The sequence below is a fragment of the Numida meleagris genome, chromosome 1 (genome assembly GCF_002078875.1).
Source record: "Numida meleagris isolate 19003 breed g44 Domestic line chromosome 1, NumMel1.0, whole genome shotgun sequence".
Lineage (NCBI taxonomy): Eukaryota > Metazoa > Chordata > Aves > Galliformes > Numididae > Numida > Numida meleagris.
The window spans coordinates 6,872,293-6,893,982 of record NC_034409.1 but is presented as its reverse complement, the minus strand read 5'-3'; the positions used below and the strand labels follow the sequence as shown (position 1 = coordinate 6,893,982).

Sequence of the window (21,690 nt, the reverse complement as noted above, 5' to 3'; positions counted from 1 at the left end):
AGGCCGTGTGGGCTCACAGCGCCCCCTAGTGGCTGGGGGTTGGGGCAGCGAGGGAGTGTCGCGAGTGGCTGTGACAGTGTGACGCGAGTGTGACAGTGTGTGACGCTGCCACTGGCACCAGGGGTGCCCCGAGCACTTCTTCCTTAGGTGCTCAAACTCACCCAAGGGATGGGTGCAGTGTGGAATCCCTGCATATATGCTGGAAATCACTCATGCTGCTCTCGTTAGCCCGAGTCTTTATCACTGTGACAAAGGCTGAGAAACAGCGCGAAAAGAGGCCGGGCTCTGAAGTTCCTGTCTTGTTTTCCTTGTTGACCAGCTTTTGTCCAGTGGTAGCCATCTTGTGCCTTGGGAAGTCTGAGAGGTCCAGAAAGCACCCCACGCAGTGGATAAGAAAAGTCAGTTATAGGCTTAAATTCATCAGGGCTGCACCTTACTGGAAATATTTTGAAGGCCAACAAGCAGTGCAAAGTGAATATTGCTGTAATTTTTGCCTAGAGGCAGCCTGGCTGGTGGCTGCACCTCCATCTCGCTGAATCATGGAATCACAGAATCATGGAATATCCCGAGTTAGAAGGGACCCGAAAGCATCATCAAGTCCAACTCCTGGCTCCACACACACCCACCCAAAATCCAAATCCGATGTCTGAGAGCACTGTTCAAACTCCAGCAGCTTGGGGCCATCACCACTGTCCCGGGCAGCCTGTTCCATGCCCTCTGGTGCAGAACCTTTCCCTAACACCCTCTATCCCTCCTGATGCAGCTCCATTCCCTCAGGCCCTGTCACTGTCACAGAGAGCGGAGCTCAGTGTTTGCCCATCAGTTTAAGGGTGTTTTTAAGCCTAGGCTGGAGGGCTATGGATTAGAAATCATGCCTTGCTTTACCTCAGGCTGGAATGCAATCGCTCTGCAATGAGGAAGCGGCAACAGCCCTCCTACGCTTTTTCATAGTTCTCTTAATGGAAATGATCTCACAACTGACAGTGAAAGGATACAAGCAGGTCTCAGCAGAGAGGCCTGGGGGTGTGCCCACGCTTGTGTCAGGACAGAATAGAGAGGCTGTGGAAACGCTCTGTGATGGGTTCTATGGCAAACTAATCTGGACACTCACATATGAGTGACAGCTGCCCCCTTCAATCAGCTGCAATGTGCACATAATGTTATACATTTCTTCATTTCCTGCCTCAATCTCTTGCTGGGGTTTGACATTGTATCTCATTTAGAGACAGTAGAAGAGCAAGGAGGAAAGCCAAGTGACAGTGTTGCCAATAATGCAATTACTCTGAGACTATACCTAGTCCAGAGACTTCTCTGGTTTGTAAAAATCAACACAAACCAACAAAGTAATAGTCAAGGAAAGCAAATGAATAGTTTAGATTGATCAACAGCTTTGGCTAGGTTTGAAATTAACATTGTACTTCTAAAAGATGTATAAAAATTCTCTGAAAGTGACACAAGCATCCACTCTTGATTTGATGCCCTTCTTCCACTACTCCTGATTCTATGCTCACTTGCTTCCAAATCAAAGTGTCATTTAATGTATATGCTCTCCATATCAAAACAATCATCTTGTCCTATGGAAGATAAGTGACTATCTGCAAAACAAAGCAGCTCCTAAGTAATTACTCTCTCTATATTAATTTGTATGTTTGTTGGCCTCACAGAAACAGTTCTGTGAGGGCATTCACTAGCACCTCCCTGAAGGATGAAAGGAAAAATATGTGCTTGTTGTCATCCATCTCAAGACTTCTCTTCCTGAAGGGATAAGAAAGCGATGTCTATTAAGAAGTATTTCCTTCTTTTTCTTTCTCTAGCAACATACAAAGAGCTCCTGTCCGGCTTGCTCTCTGATTTCCAGAAGGGCAAATCTGTGTGACTCCTCTCTGCGTCAGGCTCAGGGCAACATTTTCTGCAGGACATGAATCACTGAAACAGTTGGATCAAGTCTTGGCTGGAGTCTGCCCAAAGCTTCTTCATTCTGCAGAACATACTCCTGAGGGTATATCTGTGCTCACAGTTTGTTACTGTCTCTGTCTGCTTCATTACCTACCTCTGGTCCTTTGACTATCTCCATTCAGATGTGCTACTCTGCTACGTACCTGAAACCTCCACTGCTAAAGTCATGGCACTCAGGACAGTTCACTCCGTGAGCTCTGCTCCTTAGAGAACGTGGCATGGACATGCTGTTCTTTCACTCCATGGGAGGGTTTCTCCAGGGATCCACGTGCACCATTGCTCTGAGGAGCCCTGACCAAAGACTGTGGAAACTGCTTAGCACTGTGTTAGGAAAGCTCACAATTCCTTCGCTGTGCTGGTCCCTCATCCCTGCAGTGATGCTTTAGATGACATCAGTGCATCAGATATTTTTAGTATGTAAAATGGGTGCTTTTCCAAGATGTATTGCAAACCATGTCTTTCTCATTTATCATATATGGCATTATTCTACTCATTAAATTCAATTAGATCACTGCCATAACATTTAGCTTGACTATTTTCTACTGCTCTTGTTTTGCTTTTCAGGGCAATGCTGCTGGTTTAGTACCATGATGCCTGTGTATTTCTATCTCACATCTGATTAATAAATGTTATATTTGCTGTCAGGCTGTAGCCAGGCCGTTAAGCTCTCCCAAAACCACTTGCAGAGTCTCGAGAGCTCACTGCAGCTGAGCTCAGTCTGGAAGCAATAGTATTACTAGTGTTTTTCCTACATCCAGGTTTCCGCAGACCTCTGGAACAACCCCACAGAGTTAACCACAAAACCTACTTTGAAGTAATTCCCTTCACAACATTGCATACTAAGTCGAGACTGAAAAGGTAAATCTAGAAGCTACTCAAAATCTTGGAGCGTTCCTAAGAGCCTTGTAAGTAGTAGAAGTACAAGCTTAAAACATACATGAGGTGTTTCATTCCAATTTCTTGATGATTAACTGATTGCTCAGCTTTATCTGCTGCAAGCCAACTGCCAGCTTGCAGAGAGATTATTGAAGGCAGCTCAGAAATACATCATTTCACTCAAACAACCCAGATGTCATCTGTTTGCCAAAGTGGTGAAGCCGATCAGAATGATTTTGGTTGTACTCTGTTGTTATATCCAGCTTATATTCAGCTTTATATTTGGTTTATATTCAGCTGTTTTCGGGTTGTATTCAGTATTTTATGGGTATCCAGTTTCACTTTTCTATTTGATATTAATACAGGGGAAAACCACAGCTCAGTCACACACAGGAGGCAGGACTGATGCCTTTTAGCTGACCAAGTCTGCAAAAGAGTTCATTTCAAGTAACACTGGGAACCTTTTTTTCCCATAGGTATGTGGTTCCTTTTATTCATCTTCAAAATACTGCAACAAAAAAGACATTTTATAAGATTGGTTTTATGCCATGACCAAGTAAGCTCACCTTTGGCAATAGCTCCGTGTCCAGTCTCACTCTTTTTTTATTCACTTATTAAAGCAGTCCATAACATTTTGGAAGGGATTAACTCATCTAGTTCCCCATTCTCTGCCCCATGTTCACCAAGTTTGTTTACAGGAATCTCCAGCTTGTCACATTCACAGGTCACCTCCAGATATGCAACAGCTGGCAGCACCTTTGCAAGTTGCATATCCCTAAAATTCTTGCACTGGGGATGTGGTCCTTCCCGTCACAAAGGGAATTTAAGACACTCATAGGCTTGCTTTTCTTACTTAACTTTCAGAAATCCCTACCCAGTAGCACATGATCTCCAGGAGGTCACAGACTGAGAAACACTCAGCCAGAGGGATGAGGAAAAAGGATAGCACTCCATGAGTGTCCAAATGCCACTTACAAAGACAAGAAAAGCCCACAGAAGCAATGGCAGAAAAAAATCCCCAACATTTCTAACAGAGGTCTTCAAAAGGACATGACATCTGTGCATCATTTGGGCTAAAAGAAGCATGTTGATTTGTTTTGGTTTGCTTTTTAAAGCATCAGTTGGTTAGCTCTTGAGGCAAATCAACCCTTGCAGTTCCTCTTTGCCAGGACAGACTTCTGTCATGCCTCACAAAATGCTTAGGAAAGCAGTGACTCCGTGGTGTTACTGGTCAGTAAGGCTAGCATGGCTTTTAGAAACATGCTTGAAATAACTGTTTGAATGACAGCTATCCTCTGGTTTTGATAAAGGAATATTTATTGTTCAGGTTGTCCAAAGGACACATGTCAATTCCCATGCCAGCAGTTTTATTCTCTGTGAAACTGAGGTGTTGTAAAAATTCATTATTGCTTCTCAGAAGCTTTACATTTAAGAACAGCTAATTATTGCCAAACTAGCAGGTATGGGAGATAGGATAATTTTGTCGTTTCAGGAAACAGTACCCATGACTCAGTTTACAGCACTGTGCCATCAGAGCCCCTAGTGAATCTGTGTCTCAGGATCATAGACTCATGGAATCATAGAATGGTTTGGGTTGGACTTCAAGGATCACCAAGTTTCAACCCCCCTGCCACAGGTAGGATGTCACCAGGGAGACTGTGCTGTTTTGACAGCAGTTAAACACAGACACCGACCATTTGTGACTGCTAAAGAAATCAAAAGACATTGCAGGATAATGGTCACGCAATTTTTTTTTAATATATTTCTGTAGATCATCCTTACTGATATCACTTTGGCAGTACAGGGCAAACCACATTAAGTGGGAAATGGTTACTCTCAGCGTAAGTCTGTACGACCGATGCCCAAGCAGCAAAGACTTTCCAGGAAAGCTGCAGTAACAGGACCAATCCCTGCAACTGCAGACTGGTCCGTCAAATTCCATGCCCTGAGCTCTAGATCCATGCCACTGCCACTCTCTTGCAACTTCCCTGAAGGAGAATCTATGCACCACAATTCCTGTTCTTGAGACATTTTATCTATATTCAAATTATAGGTGAATAAACACGATGGAAGGCTTTAAATGCCAAACAGCTCTTGGTGGATGGTAGAAAATCTCATAAAACATCTATTTTTCTTCTATTTTCATGTGTATAGAAGATAAATCTTTGAGTGTATCATATTTCAAAGTTTGAGTTCATTATTTCTACCCAAGCCAGGTAAGAAATCCCCCAGTGTTGTTACTAAATGATCAAACTTCAATGCTGTCAGTTTGATCCCTGCAGGATTTGTCCATCTCTGACAAAATACCCATTCCAGTATTCTGGCTGCCTCAGTAGAGAGGTCAAGGACTGAAAGGTGACGGAGTCTTCAATATTTACACATCTCTGAAGGTAAATCCAGGGGGAGCCACACTAATGAAAATGCTGCTGCATACATCTTACTGATGAATAAAAGCATCGTTCTCAGATGTTGTCAGTCTTCAGCCTGACACAGATATTAAATTCACATAATCACTCTTTAAAAAGTGCATGTGTGAGTAGATTTTGAATCACATTGTGCCTTGCAATAAAACTTGATTTTTTGGACTGTTTTTCAGCAGGCAGGTAGTTATAAACACATCTTCAACTCTTTCCTCCACCTGAAACGTAAGTACTGTTTGAAAACATTTAGGCAAATTGAACGCCTTAGTAGGAGCTGCAGCAACTTTTCTTGAATTTATTTTAGCTTACATCAGTATTCTGAGCTACAAGGATTAGATGTAGTAGAGAGACTCTCATTGGGAGCGGGGATTGAAGGCGCCGAGGCAGCAGCCCTGCAAGTTGACAGGGATGCTAATATAGCTGCTGCAGAAGTGTAGAGAGCAGATCAGAGCAGCTGGGTGGGCTGATAGAGGGGATCAGGGCAGCCCAGAGGAGCAGTAAGAGGATCCAGATAAGTGGATTAGTAGCATACCAAAGCACACATTACTTTTAGTTTGCAAACTCCCATTGATTTTAGTGGATGTGCATTTACTAATGTGTGTGTGGCAGGAGAAATGGAGGAGGATCGAGGCAAAATCAAGACACGGAGAGCATCTCCCTGTGGCAAGCTGGAAACAGGAGGAAGGCTGGGCCAGGGAGGCACGGCACAATGTCCCCACATCAGTCTCAATCAGGACCTAGAGGAGGACAGCTGTAGTCTGGGCTCCTTCAGCCTGCAGCCTCAAAAAGCTGTCTCACGTTTCTAAATGCTATTGTTCCTGCAGCTGATTCTGCATTTGTTTTCTGTCTGTACCTCCAGGGACTGCCTCTTTCCACAGTTGCAGTCTTACATCTGCCCTTAGCTGCTGTGAGTGAAGCAAACAGACACATAAATGTAGGTATGATCAGCAGCACAACTCTCTCTGAACTTTTCCTAGAAGAGGACTTGCTGGGCTGCTGGACTCAGAGCTGAGCTTGCCACAGTTTGTGCCTGTGGCATTCTTCAGTGATGGGACTCTTCAGCCTAACTATGCTCAGCCTCTCACAATTAACACTGACCCCAAACTACCCCAACCTTAAATGTGCCCGTTCCTGGAGTGCCAGCTTGAGTTTATACTTCATCTCTTTAGACAGAGCTGGTAGTGATGCAGGGATGCATCCAGACTTTGCCAAGATTTCTAAGCACTTTTATTACTTCTATAGCACCAAAAGCCCACAAAGTTACTGGCAAAATAATGAGCCTTGCTCACATTGCCCTCAGTTATCTTGAAGCATCTTAGGCTTTAAGTCAAAAGTAGAGCAAAATTTGTACAGCTTATGATTTCTGCACATTGTGGAGAGGCACAGAATTGGTATGGACAGACTTCTCCATTCTTCCACATTAGCTTTCATGAAGTTATTGAGACCTTTTCCTCTTTGTCATCCAACCAAATATGTGGCTTGGATACCTTGGTCTTCTCACCCACTCCATCCAGAATTCTGATTTGAAAAGTGACCTACCCTACAGAAGAGCAGGTAGAGAATCATAGAATTATATAATCACAGAAAGGCCTAGGTTGGAAGGGACCATAAAGACCATACAGTTCCAACCTCCTGCCATGGGCAGGGTTGCGATCCTAATATCAATTTTTCACAAGTATTCAGTCAAAATGGATGACCATCAAACTTTGACTCTTAGACTACAGTGCCCTTCTTTGCAATTTTAAACCAAGGTCCATGTAAAATGATGGAAGGAAAAGTCTAGCTTTACAGTTAAAATTGATTTTGCAGTCTGATACAGAAGTACATAGAGGGCTTGTAACACACACACAAAGAACACTTTGTACATAGGCTCAGTTATATTCCTTATTGTTGAACCAGTTCTGGAATGCTTTAGTCTCCCTGAGCTGGCAAACAAATAAAAGCATTGGTCAATCCTGTCACTTTTTCTTTTAAATTTATGTGAGAAAGATTAACGAGGAAGCGAACAAACAAAAAATTGTTTCAAAATAGCATCCCAAAGGAAAGGAGAGCAAGAATAGAGACATGCTAAGATGTCAAGTACTTGAAATGTTACAAGGAGAACTTACGGGGGATCAGAAAACAAGTTAAACTGAACTTCTACGCTTCAGATTTCATCAGGCCATCCAGAAACCTACTTCTCTTTTGAGCCAGATGTGGTGACATGAAAGCCCCCCAGAAGGGAAGGCTACTAGTAAGACAGCGTGATATCAAGATGAGTTACTGTTAGACTGGAAGGTGAGAAATAGTACTGCCTATACATATGTCCACAAAAACATCACTGGAAACCTGGAAGGGAAAAATGCTACTGCGGTTTATAAAATCTTCAACAATATTCATTAAACGTGACTAACTGGAATAGCTAACCTATTAACCTGTCACCTATGCAACTCCCGATCTCTAATTTACCTCTTCACCCTCCTCCTGCTTTCTAATGCCACTTTGAACTTCCTCAAGTTACAAAAGGAGTAGTAATCACGTCAAAAATAGGACAGTCAGCAGACTCTTCCTGCTCCTCTCGACCTTATGTTGATTCCTAGACACGGGAAGTAAAACCTCAAATCAATTCATCAAGTTTTTAACAATTTTTCTGCATATCTTTTCCAGCTGAAAAGCTGAAGGATCTCTTGGTAGACCTGTACAATTCTCCTCAGTTCTAGGATTCTTCCATCATTTTTGTCCTATCCAATCCCACTTTATGAATAATAGTCAAAACATTGTAATTGACTGCATGCACCTGTTCTGCAGATGAGGCTGGAATCAAAGGAATAGTCTAGGACATCCTGATGTAAAAGAGCACCGCTGTTGTTAATACTGAAATATTACTGAATAATTATATTTAATTGATTAGTTATTGATCTACATGTGAAATAAATAGTAATTATACAAAGCGGATGATTGTCAGAAAAATTATTATCAGCCAGAATGAGGAGGGGATGTTTTGAAAGTAACAATAAAATGGTAACTAGGAAATTGCCAGGGATAATCAGAATGACTTGAAGTATGTTGCAAGATAAAGCCTTTATTTAGTTAGCTAATTTCATGGCATTTTGAAATACACATTACTCAATGACTGATCTGATTGAGGAAATACTTTGTGACTATTCTTGAGAATATTTAAAAGTGCGCTGAATTTTCCATATTTTCACCAGAAAAAAAAAAAAGACCTATGGTTTCTTAATATGTAATGATAATACTCCAATATTGAGGCATTAAATGAAATAAAAGATGAAACTAACAGCTGACTGAACTGTCCTTTGGATCCAGTATGTTTTATCATAAGTCACTTGGCTACCACAGAGGTGCAGCCAACTAGCCAGAGCAACACAAGGCAGCAAGGAATTAAGGCGACTGTCATCCCTGGGTTTCTCCAGCTACAATAATCATAGAATCAGCTCGATCAGGTGCTCAGAGCCCCGTCCAGCCTGACCTTGAATGTCTCCAGGGACAGGGTATCCACCATCTCTCTGGGCAACCTGTCCCAGTTCTTCACTACCCTTACCATAAAAAAAAATATAATGGAATGGTGGCCCACAGCAAATGAGCAAATGGCCTCAGCCTACTTGTAGGTTACCAGCCCAAAAACACCTCCAAAAGAGGCTTGCAACTTACTGCAGATGGGGACTACAGGAGCCTTCGAGTCCTTGAGGTATTTCTTTCTGCTTCATGGCTGAGCAACATTAGCAGTACAGCATGGAGCAATTGTTTTGCAGTTATTGGATCCTCCTACACATTCTGTGGATAACTAGAAGACTTTGACCTAAAGTCACCTTGTCCTAGTTTCTAATTCACTTTTATGCAGATGTGATTGCAGGATCACAGCCTTGGTATCCAATCTGGCTAGTACTTTCATAAATGAAAACCACAAGATTTACTGATCCAAGTAACCGTAATTGGGCTTGTTTGCAGGAGAAGCTCATTTGGCATGCAGCGAAGGTGAATCTCTCGACAAACACACAAGAAGCAAAATGAGAAATACTAAGGGAAAAGGGGATGTGCTACCTTGTACAGAGTTACTTGAAACTCCAGTGTCGAGCATTCAGACTAAAACGTTGTTTTGAATTGTGAAGGTTCCTTTAAGCAAAAAAAATCTAACACAGAAGAGGAAGAACTAAAAGGAAAAAAAAAAAAAAACAGTTGATAAAATACATTCTCATAAACTACATCCCAAAATGCTTCACAAAATTGAATAACGAAGGAAAAAAGAGCGTTTTATTTTGGTAGCACATTCCAATGGCGAACGCAGGATAAAGCCTATCATGTGAGCTGAACAGTAAACGAAGGCCTTATGTTCCATAAAATTCTCCTATTGTCCCAGTGCGGATGAGAGTCAAATGCCACTGTTTCAGCAATGTTTTAAGTCTGGTAAATAAAGTTAGCAGACAGGAATCAGCAGATTGTTTGGGGAAAAAAAAAATACCCTTTTTGTAGGTGCACTGCTTCTTCATCTCCGATCTGACTTCACTGCTCTCTCCCAGAGATTAATTGGACCCATATAATTTAGCAAACAGCATCTGACATCCAACTACCTTTGCTGCTTCAGCATTCACCCAAAAATATGTAATGCGGGATTTTAAATAGTACGTTAGCCCAGTTTCCTCTTACAAAGTCTTACAGTGAAGTTTAGGAAAATTCCAAAAGTAGCATATTGATTGCCTCTGGGATTTTCCACTTAGCAATTTAATAGAAAATTATACCCTTACCCAATCTGCGAGGTTTCCATAACCTCCCTCATGAATTTAATTTTCCAGAGTCTAATAAATTTTTACCATTAGGCATATTTTCTGATATTGCTTCATCATTAAGCCCATTTCCAGATTTTGCTTTTCTGGAACTGTGCATGCTCTCTGTGTGGTGTCTGGACAGCACCTTCAACAGGTGAGTTCAGGTCTGTGACTACAGGCACTGCTACGATACAAATAATTTTGTTAATAATCATTTTTGTTAATATTAATTACTGTCGATATTCATATTAGTTTTCCTCTGAGTAATTTTCTAGCTCCAAGTAGCGAGGTCAGTCAATACAACTGGAGCCAATGGAATTCTCCTGAGTACTCTGGTTAGACCGAGATCAGCTTCGGCTCAAGCGTGCCTGTGTAACTATCTACCACATATTCCTCTCCTTGTCACGACACAGCCTGACTACACATAAAACACAAGGTGCAGACTGGGAGCTGCGTTTTGGTTAACTGTAAAAGTCTGAGCGCTCTACAGGCACACTTTGCTGTAAAAGCTAAAACTGCGCCAGAAACACACTCAGTGCAACGTAAGAGAAATAAGCAAGCCAGAAGTAGGGCTGGAGGCATCAGCTGGTGGATAATGCATTCAGTTCGGCTGCGTCTGGATCATCCGTATGGCTGCGGTGACCTACTGGGTGATGGTCTGAGGGTTGGCAGGCACTCCTGCAGAGGACTGGGACTCTCGCTACGGGACATCGCATTTAACTCCTGCGTGTGAAACCCGGTGTCAGGGTGGCAGTTCAGGGCACTCCTCACCGCACTCTGCAATGCAAATGGGCACCTGGCTGTGATGAGCAGTGAGCAGCTCATGGGCTCCAGCCCAGCCTTGCTCCTAGGGTACATAAGCTGGCTTTTGCCCGCTTGCACAGCAACAACTTCACCACCACGGAGTTCATCGCCGACCCAGCACGGCCAGACCCGGCTGGGATCGTCTCGCGTCGCCCCGAAAGTTGCCCCCCGGCCCTGAGCGAGCCGTGGGCCCGGGGCAGGCCCTCAGGGAGCCCTGAGGCGGCACAGGCCGCGCCGAGGGCCGCCGCTCCCTCGCAGCCGGGCACCCTGTGCCCGCGGGCAGCCGGGGCCGCAACGCCGGCCCAGGGCCCTCAGCCCGGAGGGAGCGGCGGGGCTGGAAGCGGCGGCGGCAGAGGGAGCCAGCAAGCGGCTGTGTGCAGGGGCGGGCGGAAGGCGGGATGGGGGGACGCAAAATGGCGCTGCCCTTTCAGCCCCTCTCCCTCCGGCCACCCTCCGGCCGCGGGGCCCGGCCGACAGCGGGGCCGACAGCCTCCCCGGCCTGGCGTGAGGCGGCGGGCGGGCCGGTCTGGCGGCGGGCGGCGGCCTGCGGAAGCCAGCGGGGCCCGCTCGGCGGGGCGCGCCGCCTTCCCCCAGCAGGTGGCAGCGGGGTCCCGGTGCCGGCGGCGCAGAGCCATTGCGGGCCGCGCACCCGGCGGGGGAGGCGGCGGCGCCGCTGGCCGGCATCGCCCCGGGCTCCCCCCCGCCGCCGCACCCCGCTTCCCCTCAAAGTTTGGGGCGGCCTAGGCGGGCGGGCGGCGCCGCGGGGAGGCGGGGGGGCCGGAGCGAACTTGTCCCGAATCCCTTTATTTGCAGTTGGAGCCGAAAGCTCCCGGGCTGCGTTTATTTTGCTGATTAAAAAGACGGACCTTGGTCCACAGGCTGCCCGCCGCGCGGCCGCCCTCCTCGCTCCCCTCGTCCCCTTTTCCTCCCTCCTTTCTTCTTCCTCCCTCCTGCCCGCACCATGGAGTTTACGGAGAGGAAGAGAAGCAGGAAATCCCAAAGCTTTAAACTGATCAACGAAGGTAAAGTGGCGGCGGGGAGGGGGCGGCTTTGTGCCGTTCGTCTGTTTGTTTGTGCCCGAAGAGGACTTTTGCATAAACGGGGCCGGGTTTGGGATCGGGGTGTTATGAAATGTGCGTGCTCCCTTCCCTCCACCTCGGCTATGTCTCTCCCTCCTCGTATTTATTATTTAACTCCGGAATCAACTCTCCCAAGCACTGCAGCTCTTCTTTATTTCATCGTATTTTTACCTCCCTTCTCTCTCTCGCTCTCTCGTAAAATATATATGCGTGTGTGTGTGCTGCGTTCTTCAAAAGGAAGAAAATCACAACAACAACAAGAAAAAGCCACCCCCAAAGGTGGACGTGTTGGTTTTTTTTTTTTTTTTTCCAGGGAGATCTCCTACCGAATAAAGTTGGATCGCGTTTCATTGCAAATCCTCCTTGGGGGGGGGGGGGGGGAAGGTGAAATGGAGAATTTGGTGAAATAATGACACTTGGGCAGCACCGGAGCTCTTTAGTATTCAACTCCTGTGGGTTTGTTGTGTGTGTGTGTGTGTGTGTGTGTGTTTTCCTCCTCTACACACGTATTTCAAAGCAAAGCCCCACAGAGGTGGCTTTATTAAAATCCACGCAGCTAATTAATTGTCCGTGGGTGAGGAGGAATTGCTGGCATGCAACTTGTTCGCTTGGTGCGTGTTTGCTTTTTGGAAAAGAAGGAGTATTTTAAAAGGGATCCCTGGGAAAATATTTTGGATTCATGTTGGGAAAGAAACGCAGCTCTCTGGTTCAGTCCTCTGTGTTGTTGTTGTTGGTTTTTTTTTCTTTCAAAGCTACAGCTGCTGGAAGTCATTTTAACAGGTGGACTTCCAGCCCCAGGGTTGGTGTTGGCCGAGTATGCCGTGCTCCTCCAGCTGATTGCCTCTTTTGCCCTCATTGGTTTGGTGGGAGAATTTTTATTTTTCCCCTATTTTTTTTTTTTCCCTTTCGTGTCTTGAAGTCTTGGGCTGAAATATCTGCCAGAAACGCTGTGTGTGTGTGTCCTGCATGCCAAGTTCAGGGCAGGTGACTGCTTTGGGATATTGTCACACTTAGGGATGAATGGGGGGTGACTTTTGGTACTTGCTGGATGGAGGGTGAGGTCTTCAAAGGAGTGCGGCAAAATCAGATGAGAAGTAGAGAAATGTGAAGGTGGAAATGAGCTCGCTTGGTGTGAATAGTAAATAACTGCTTTAACTCTAGGAGGGTCTGGAGCACTGCACATGCTGCTGCTCAAAATAAAGGGACAATGACTGGTCAGACTTGTCTGAAATTCATTGGAGGTTTTGTAAGCATCAGCAGTGCCACCGGGGGGGTTCATTTCTATCAGGGCAGGTTTGGTTTGCGGGGTTTCTTAGCATCAGATGTTCTGAGGCAGTCTGTGCAGTGCTGGAAAGTGAAACATGCAGACGAGCAAAACTGAAATTGAAGCCTTGGTTTTATTTCTCTCCCGAAAGTGCTGTAAAAAGAACACGTGCGCTGTCGCAAATGTATCAATATTGTGCACATTCTCAGTTCTAACAGGATTAAATATTCCTCAATGTGTAAGGCGACCCGTTTAGCTTTGTTTTAATTGGATAAATTCATTTATGGTGGTTAATTATTAGCAGTTCTTACTTTATCTGGGGTCTGCTTGCGGATGTAGAAATTCAAATAGAAAGGTGCGCTGAAAAAAACACATCCTGGAGAAATGTGTTCGTGCTTTGAGGATGGTGGGCATAAAAATCACGTTTCATATGTGAGTCTGTTCTCACATACCCTTTTTCTATCACAGTTGATTATGAAGATAATTATGGATAAATAGTTGTCTCTTGTAATTGGCCTTTGCCTCTTGCTGGAGTCATTCAGTAATGTCACAGTTTAGTGTTTACTGTTGTGAAATTGATATGGATTTCACAGCGCCTGGACTGTGACACGAGGCATACGAAGGAAACCAAAGGGAAAATCTGATGCTGGGTCGGACTGTTTGTAAGACAATCTGTTAGTAACCTCCGCATACAAGATGCTTAGTCCATCCCCAAAAGCTTCAGAGCACCTTGTCAGCGTGATGAGCAGTGAGCAGACTGAGAGGGAGTGCACCTCTGGGGTGCAAAGCAGCGACTTCCAGGCAGCAGCTGTAGGGCAGAAGAGGACTGCACTCAGCTGGACACACACAGGGAAGTGCTAGAGGAGAAACCACGTGTAAACTATATGTCTGAGGTCTGCAGATCTGTCAGTCATCTAATTCTAAGTTCCTACATGCTCGCTCTGAGCAGAACTTGCAAATAAGAAAATGTAGAGGAAAGCTAACAGGCACTGAGTGCAGTCTATATAAATTCTATACTTCTAGCATTTACTTCCTCGATGCTGCCGCTCAAATTTCACCTTTACTCCATACACGTCAGGCAGCCCATACACTTGTCTCTCTCTGCATGGTTCAGAAAACCCCAGTGCTACTTACTTGGTTAACACCTCACTGCTGTCTTCACTACCTTCCTTTCTTTATCTTTTTTTTCCCCCCCCCAAAACTTGCTGACATTTATTTCTTTTGTGGTGCTGCATTATGCTTGATTCTGGTTTACTTACTGGGTTGTTCCCCCTCTTGAGCCGTCAAGACAGTCATACTGTACAAATAAACAACGCGTAACAAAAAAATGTTTGACTTGTTGGAGACCTTTAGAATTCTGTAGCTGATTGTTTCGTCAGAAAGGCAGGTGTGTTCCTCTTCAGAGGAACCAGGGCTGCTGGTGCTGCCCTTCCTTTCTCTTGTGCCTTTTAATTGAATCCCTCTAAATGCTCTTCCAGGAGTTAATCCCTACCTCACTTTTTGTGAGGCAGGTGAACGTACAAGCCGGTTTTCAGAGGGAGTACAGAGAGTTGGGAGAGCTTCAGCTCTACAGGAGCTTGGTGATGAGGCAGCTATTTCAAGACACTGAATATATTGTTCTGTCTTGAGTGACTTGCCTAAGGACAAAGTGCGTGCCGGTAGCCGAGTCAGAAATAGAATCCAGGAGAGTTGCCCTTAGATATTTTTTTTGTCTTGTAATTACAATTCTTTCTATACGCGCACATAAACAAAGCTGTTTTTACTGCACACGTGCTGGTGATTACAATAGAGACCCTCACAGCAAAATATTATTTTATTTGTTTTACATTTAATTTTTTTGTGTGTATCCTATAACATCTCTCTATATAATATAAGATGCTAATATATATTTTTAAGGTCGTCACGGACCTCAGTTGCTGTAAGTAAATATCCCTGAGCCTCCTTTCCTCAGAATTCAGAGGCCATTGACATGAAGGTATAGATGAAAGATGCACCTCTGATGTATATTGCTGATTTTCTTATTGAGATGAAGTTTGAAAGTTTTCTTGGTCTCTGGGAAGGTGAAGTTTTCGCTATCTATCTGCTTTCTGTCTGTAAAACAAGAAGCCAGATAATTGGCATCTGGTGGGATAATTTGCTGTGAAAATGAACACAGTAATTTAGGACAGGCATAGCTATTCCCTGAAATCTGTGAAATATTTTATCTAAGCTCTCCAGTGCGAGCAAAGTTGTTTTTATTTTACTTAATTTTATTTTAGGAGGTGCTGATACAGAGCACGTTTTCTGTGGTTAATTTGATGCACACGAAATAAACTGTAGAGATATTGATAAATTGTGCAGTAAAAGTGTAGCAGTGTGTTCAGTGTTCATTTTTTCCAGATCACTTGAGTTCTAATTTTTTTTATCGTTTTTCATTCCAGATTACCATCATGAGATATATAAGATCTCTGACTACAGCAATGATGTTAATGGGGAGACCAAAGAAACACAACCCATTTCTTTAGGTATGTGCTTGTGTTGATTAATTTCAGAGCAACGTAGTGTGGCCATTTGCAATTAGGGAGGAAAAAAAATCTCTGTGCAAGCACAGGAAGTGCCTGCCATTGTTTAATACGACGTTCTTTTCAAGACCCTTTTATTCTACGAATTGCCAATATATCCTTTATTAACGCTGCTAAAAGTTGTAATTTCAGACGTAAATGTTTATTAGTGTCTACACACAGTGCTAATTATCACTCAGTCAGAGAGCCAGATGCTGACTCTGCAGTTTTGCAGCTCTGTGCTCACCCCATTTACATTGCATATTTGCTGGCATGCTTCACTGGCAATAGTTTGTGTAATTGGGGTATTACATCTTTGACATCTGGATAACAGAAATTCAATTTCCAGGAAGCTGCTATTTGTTTGGTTTTGCTTCTGCCTTGGGTGGGATAGAGGATTAATGTGCTGTCTTAATGTAATGTCCTTTCACCTCTGTAGCCTGCCTGCTAATCCTGCCATGGGAAAATTAAATTAAATCAACAGTTAAAAATGTGTAAAGAAAACAGAGAAGTAATATATACTCTGCAGCATGATGTATAGTGTAGCATGATAGGACTAGTTATCTGTGAACCTTTATCTTTCCTGCCTGTGTGCTTGTTATCCTCCATAACTCTTGTGCTGTAGAATGCGTCTTCCTGCTTCCAGACCCCCTCTGTCCCATCCACGACCTCTTCTGGGTGCTGAACCTCTTTGTGAAAGGACAATGAGTAAAATTCAGAGGAATCGGGGCAAAGTTTTGAACCACAATAATGACTCTTACCGTACAAAGCAAACTCTTAGTCACCATGCTCAGGCTTTGGAGGAGGCAAGTGCCTTCAGAGCAAGAAATTTGGAGAGATCTGCCTCTCCTTAGCTGCATTGGGAGCCTAAATGTTTTTGTAGGGTGATTTGAGGTTTCTGTAGTCTGTGTGTGTTGCCCCCTAGAGTCAATGAGAAGCACTGGTCCTGAGCGTGTGAAGCAGCACCTTAAGTCGGGCTGCAGATAGAATGCCTTTGTCTCCTTAATTCATTGTGCCCTACGTTCTTCTGGAGGTCAGCAGCAAATAGCAGAGAAGAGGGACATGCTGGACAGCGTGCGATTTTGTGTTGGTTGGAATATTTACGCAAGGATGAGAGCAGTGTTAAATTCCCTTCTCAACTTCTCACCATTTGGATTTTGAGCAAATATTACTTCCATATGCCCATTTCCAGGGAGAAGCGTGAAGATGACCGCTAAATTTTATGTTTGGGTTCTGGGTTGTGTAAGCGCTTTTGGTGTGGTCTGGTTTACTTTGAATGCTTTTTCTTCAACCCTAAGTCATGAAAAAGCTTTGGCAGCAATTAGGCATCTAGTTGCTGAAGCCAGCGTGCTTCTAAGAATGTGCAGGAGTCAGTGCTGACATTGGTGCCATGAGTCAGACCAAGTGATTTTGATTTAGTTGCTTCCTGTCCTTAGGCTTGTTTGTCTTCTCAGGACAGTCTTCTTGTTTGGTTGAAGGTTTTGAAGCCCAGAATTGCAGTTCTGGAGCCTACCTTCAGCTGCTACGAAAGGAAGGTAGTTATTTTCTGGAGATGTCCTGGGTTTCCACCTTCCATTGGTTTTGACACAACTGCACAACTTACAGCTGCACAGGATTTACAAACTAGGCATTTTTTTGTGTGTGGGAGTTGGGTTCTGTAGGTTACTGGGAGCTTTTGTAGCCTTCTCTGCTTTGTCCTCAGTAGCTTACATTGGTGTCCACTTTTATCCAGATTCTTAATGACAAAGACAGTGATCTGAGGTGTGGGAAAAGCAGTGGCAGGAACTGAACTCAGATGGAAGTGCTTGAATTCTGAGCTCCCACCTTTCAGAGGAGATCTGGAATGAGTGGAATCTGGCGTTCCACCTTCTCTTTCAAAATTTTTATGTTGCACGGGATAATTTCTCATTGTGCTCCAGGGATGATGGGAGAATGATGCTTTCCCCAGCTTGGTGTCCTGCCCAATTTTCACTAAGGTTGGGAAGACCACTAAGATCATCCAGTCCAACCATCATCCCATTCCCACCATGCCCAGTAACCACATTCCTCAGTGCCACTTCTTTTTTCCTTGAACACCTCCAGAGATGGTGACTCCACCACCTCCCTGGGCAGCCTGTTGTAATTCCTTACCACACTTTCTGAGAATAAATAAAAATGAGTCTCAAGTTATAATCCCTGCTTCACTTAATTTTGATGTTTTATGCCAAAATTCAACCTGGAAGTGTATTCACACAAGTGCTCTGCTGTTGCTTTAGAGTCAAGTTTGTTCTCTGATGGAGGTGCTTTAACTGATCCATGGGATGACTACATCTGTTGAGACCTTGATATGATGCAGCCTTTAGTATGTAAGTGGCTGTTAAGATATGTCAGGGAGACTATTTACTGCAGAAAAGGGGAAATGTTAACGTCATTTTACAAACGAAGCAGTAAAGCTTTGTCTGGAGTGTAATGTGCACGTGTTTCGGTTGCGCGCTCAAGAAATGCACCCGTGAGAAGAGGGGAGATTCTAGGGTCAATGAGTAAGTTGAAGAATTCAGTTTGCTAACATACGTTGTGATAACGTTAGGTTCAAATGTCTGGAAAGATGCATTGAACCTAGATGATAATTTTTTTTGCACACCTTGGGAAAACATGGCTTTGTGTAAGTGGGGCTGCAAAATAGAGGGTGCTTTGGCTCAAAAGCAGCGTGGTGCTGGAAGCAGCTTCTATCGGCTGTGAGAGTGTAAAGCCCAACTACTTTTACATGGAGCCTGGTTAGCTTATGAAGTTTAAGTTTCCGTGTGTGATGCAGAAGCTGAGTTTGTGGGAGACGTGGTGACCTGTCGTCTTTTCTGATCCTTTGCTCTGATAAAATGATAAATGAGAATTTGCATCTTTCTAGGTCGAAGGATGCACAGCCTTTGCAAAATTTGGGATGAATCTATTGCTACTGTGTTTTGTAGGCAAGGACTGTCATCTTTTATGTCTGGAAGGAAGGGCTTATTTATCTAAAATCGGGAGAGTGCTCGATCTGAAAAGGAGGAGGCAGCCCAGAGTGAAGTGCTTAAACCTTGAATATGATGGCGATTTAAGACAGACCTTTCTTCAGCTTTAACCAGTGATCAGCATCCATGCTCTGTCAGGGCTGCTAGCTCAGATTTGGAGGTACTAGCCCGTGAGGGGACAGTACTACCTCGTTTGTGGACAGCACTGGTTAAAGGTAGCTTGTCTGTGAATATCTTTTGCATATGCTGCATCGGGTTGTCTTTGTGTGTGTGTGTGTGTTTTTTTTTTTTTCTTTTCAGTCATAATATTTTATTATCAGCACAAAAAGAAGCGGAAATATAATGTACCTCCAGGCCGAATGTTTTTACAATGCTTTCAACTTGAAATTCAGGCTCTGTGTTTGAAAGGTTAATGTAGAAAACTAATTATATTATCCTGGTAACCAAATGTGTGATGAGACATTTGTCTGTGTAATTAACAGTGAAGAACTTTTATAGTTTCATAAAATTGAATGCTACACACAGTGTGCTTGGAGCATTTGTTTTGGAGAGATGTCCAAAGCAGAGATGTTTATGACTGATATAAAGTGAAACTGAAATGTGCTGTAATGCAGGTGTCTGTGCATTTTACAGCATTTCACATTGTTGAAATGGAAGGCAGCAGATTAATAACTTTACTGTGTCATGATAAAATAAAGAATGTGTTCTCGGAGCAGAGGAATGATGCATAAGTTAGTCACTAATTCCAAGAATTTATTCTGTCCCAGAAATAATATCCTTTGCAATTTATTTGTAGAAGAAAAAGTTGACTTAACACTGTGAAGTTACTTGATACTTTTAATAGAATTATATCCCAAGTATGGTTGTTGCAATAATTGCTTCTATAATTAAGACTGCATAAAGGATCATTTGAGAACATATATAAACTAAACTAACCTCGCAGAGCATTTCCCTTTGGGGCTGAAGCGTGATCTTGACCTAGGATATTTCCAAGAAGAAGTTGGTGCACATCTATTATTGTTATTATTTTTTAATTATGTGACCCCGGCAGTATATAAATGCATGGAGCAGTTGCTCCCTTGTAGCTTCCTGATGATTTACGTGATTACAGTGTGGCATGGAGTTCGCAACTTCTGATTTGGCCCCTGCTGGGTATTGCTGAAACAGTTTCAGCTCTTGAAGACTCTTCAGAAGAGCTGTTTTGTTGGGGTGGTTCGTGGGTCACCTCTTCTGGTTCCTCTACCAGCCACACGTAACCCTGGAAATTCTGAATGGTCCCAGGCTCTGACCCTTGGCTTTGATTCTGCGGATCGCTTTGCATATACTAATGTTTGGGATGTTTGTTAACTCCATGGAACTGTCAGCAGGCAGAGGTATGGATAAACCCATGTGTTTCATGCTTAGCTTTGGAGTGGGGGTGAGGGCATCTAATTTGAGGGTGCTTCTGTTTACCTGAAGATATAATGTTGGTGCTTTGTGTGATGATATGAAGAGAGGCAAGTGCTTCTAAATGAGGTTTTTAGAGCAGTGGTAAGATGCCTTAACTAGGATTGCTTAAGTATCCCTCTGTCTGCTAGGGGTAGTGAAAGCCTCCATCTCATAACTCATGTGCCTTGTCTGACCCCCTGACAGCGTTCGTGACTGCTGCTCTCCCCGCTGACTTTGGCTTTAAGTTTTTAATTTGAAAAGCGTGTTGTTGCCTGTGCTACTTCAATGTAGTCTCTTACATGCCAGCAGAAACTGGGGATCACTTATTTGAGAAATGTGCACTTATCCAATCAGGTTAGCTACGCCGCTGCCCAATTTGCGTTATCCGCAGAGCAATCGCAACAACTTTCCATTTGATTTAGGAAACCTTCGGTCTGATAAGGAAGCATGCACGTGGCTCCTCTGTTTTCTCTGTGCCGAATGTCACGATTTTCAGTTCCAGGAGCGCTGTACAGCGCAAGAAAATAGCTGCAACAACAGCTGTGTTGGAAAGTTAGCATTTGATGTGAGCGTACTCTTGCTGAGAAGGGCTGCCTAACTTTCTCCTGGGCGAACTGTTGTTCTTTAAGGAACAGTCTGAATGCCGTGTGATACTCACGGCCGTGCTGTGGTCAGTTCAGGCCGTGCACCGAAGGCGTGTGCTTCCTCCATTCCCCGCAGAACTCTGAATTAGCCCTTGCAAGTTCTTCAAACATGGGCAGCTGAATGTTGCTGGCCCTGCTCCAGCATTCAAGCGGTGCCTAACGAACTGGCATTTAATATGTTTGATTATATAACCTGCGTGCTCTGTTGCAATTAGTTCTGAGCTCTTGAAACGTTCAAGCCATGCGCACCACGTTGTACTTTTCCCTCACCTCTGAAGGCCTGTTTCCTTACAAACCAGGCAGATACTGTCATCTCACATGTGTTTGTCTAGTGGTCCGTTGCTGCATTTCCTACCCTCAGGGTGATTTCTGGACTCCTTCACAGGTTTCAGCCTAGTTTGACACAAGGGTGGTGATCTCTGAGATACAAAGTTCCTTCCGTAGGCAGCCTGATACGTAGCCAAGGAAGGAAATTTTCCTTAGGAGCTGCGTTTGCCAGAACACAGAATAAAACACTAATCTGTAGAAAAACTGACTTACTAAAAAGTCAACCAGTCATGAATATTGCCCAAAACATTTCTCCTAAGTGTTAAAAAAAATAAAGACATTAATTTCAAAATATTGAAATCGTTGGGCCAAGAGAACGTTAGTTGTTTGTGCATGTCAAAGGGGGAAAAAAAGATGTTATGCAGCCTATTAGCCAACCTTCCCTCTGCTCATTCATACATCCAATTCAAAAGACATGCATTAATTACATATTTGGTTACCACTGTTTTTTGCTGGAATTTAATTAATGTTTTAACATATGGGTGTGCTCGCATGTCATTTTGTCACTATAAGTAGCACTTTGATACTATTTGGCAAGTTATTTGGAAAACTATAATCTGTTTGTAGGCATTTAGCCATATTTATATATTAAGTTTAATAAGCGT

General features: G+C 43.8%; 1 protein-coding gene and 1 long non-coding RNA gene across 4 annotated transcripts in view; both read left to right on the top strand.

Annotated features, from left to right (window-relative positions):
* On the top strand, positions 94-2,632 carry LOC110392276. Its single transcript, XR_002434283.1, has 2 exons — positions 94-398; positions 1,815-2,632. It is a non-coding gene; the product is annotated as an uncharacterized LOC110392276 (long non-coding RNA).
* Positions 11,463-21,690, top strand: part of BEND7 (BEN domain containing 7) — a 47,210-nt gene continuing 36,982 nt past the window's right edge. For 2 of the 3 annotated variants that reach the window (XM_021384402.1, XM_021384401.1), the window contains exons 1-2: positions 11,463-11,841; positions 15,583-15,666. In XM_021384402.1, the coding sequence (XP_021240077.1) occupies positions 11,781-11,841; positions 15,583-15,666 (145 nt within the window). In that variant the 5' untranslated portion in view covers positions 11,463-11,780. The remainder of the gene's footprint in view (positions 11,842-15,582; positions 15,667-21,690) is intronic. The other variant, XM_021384400.1, reaches the window with a different exon arrangement.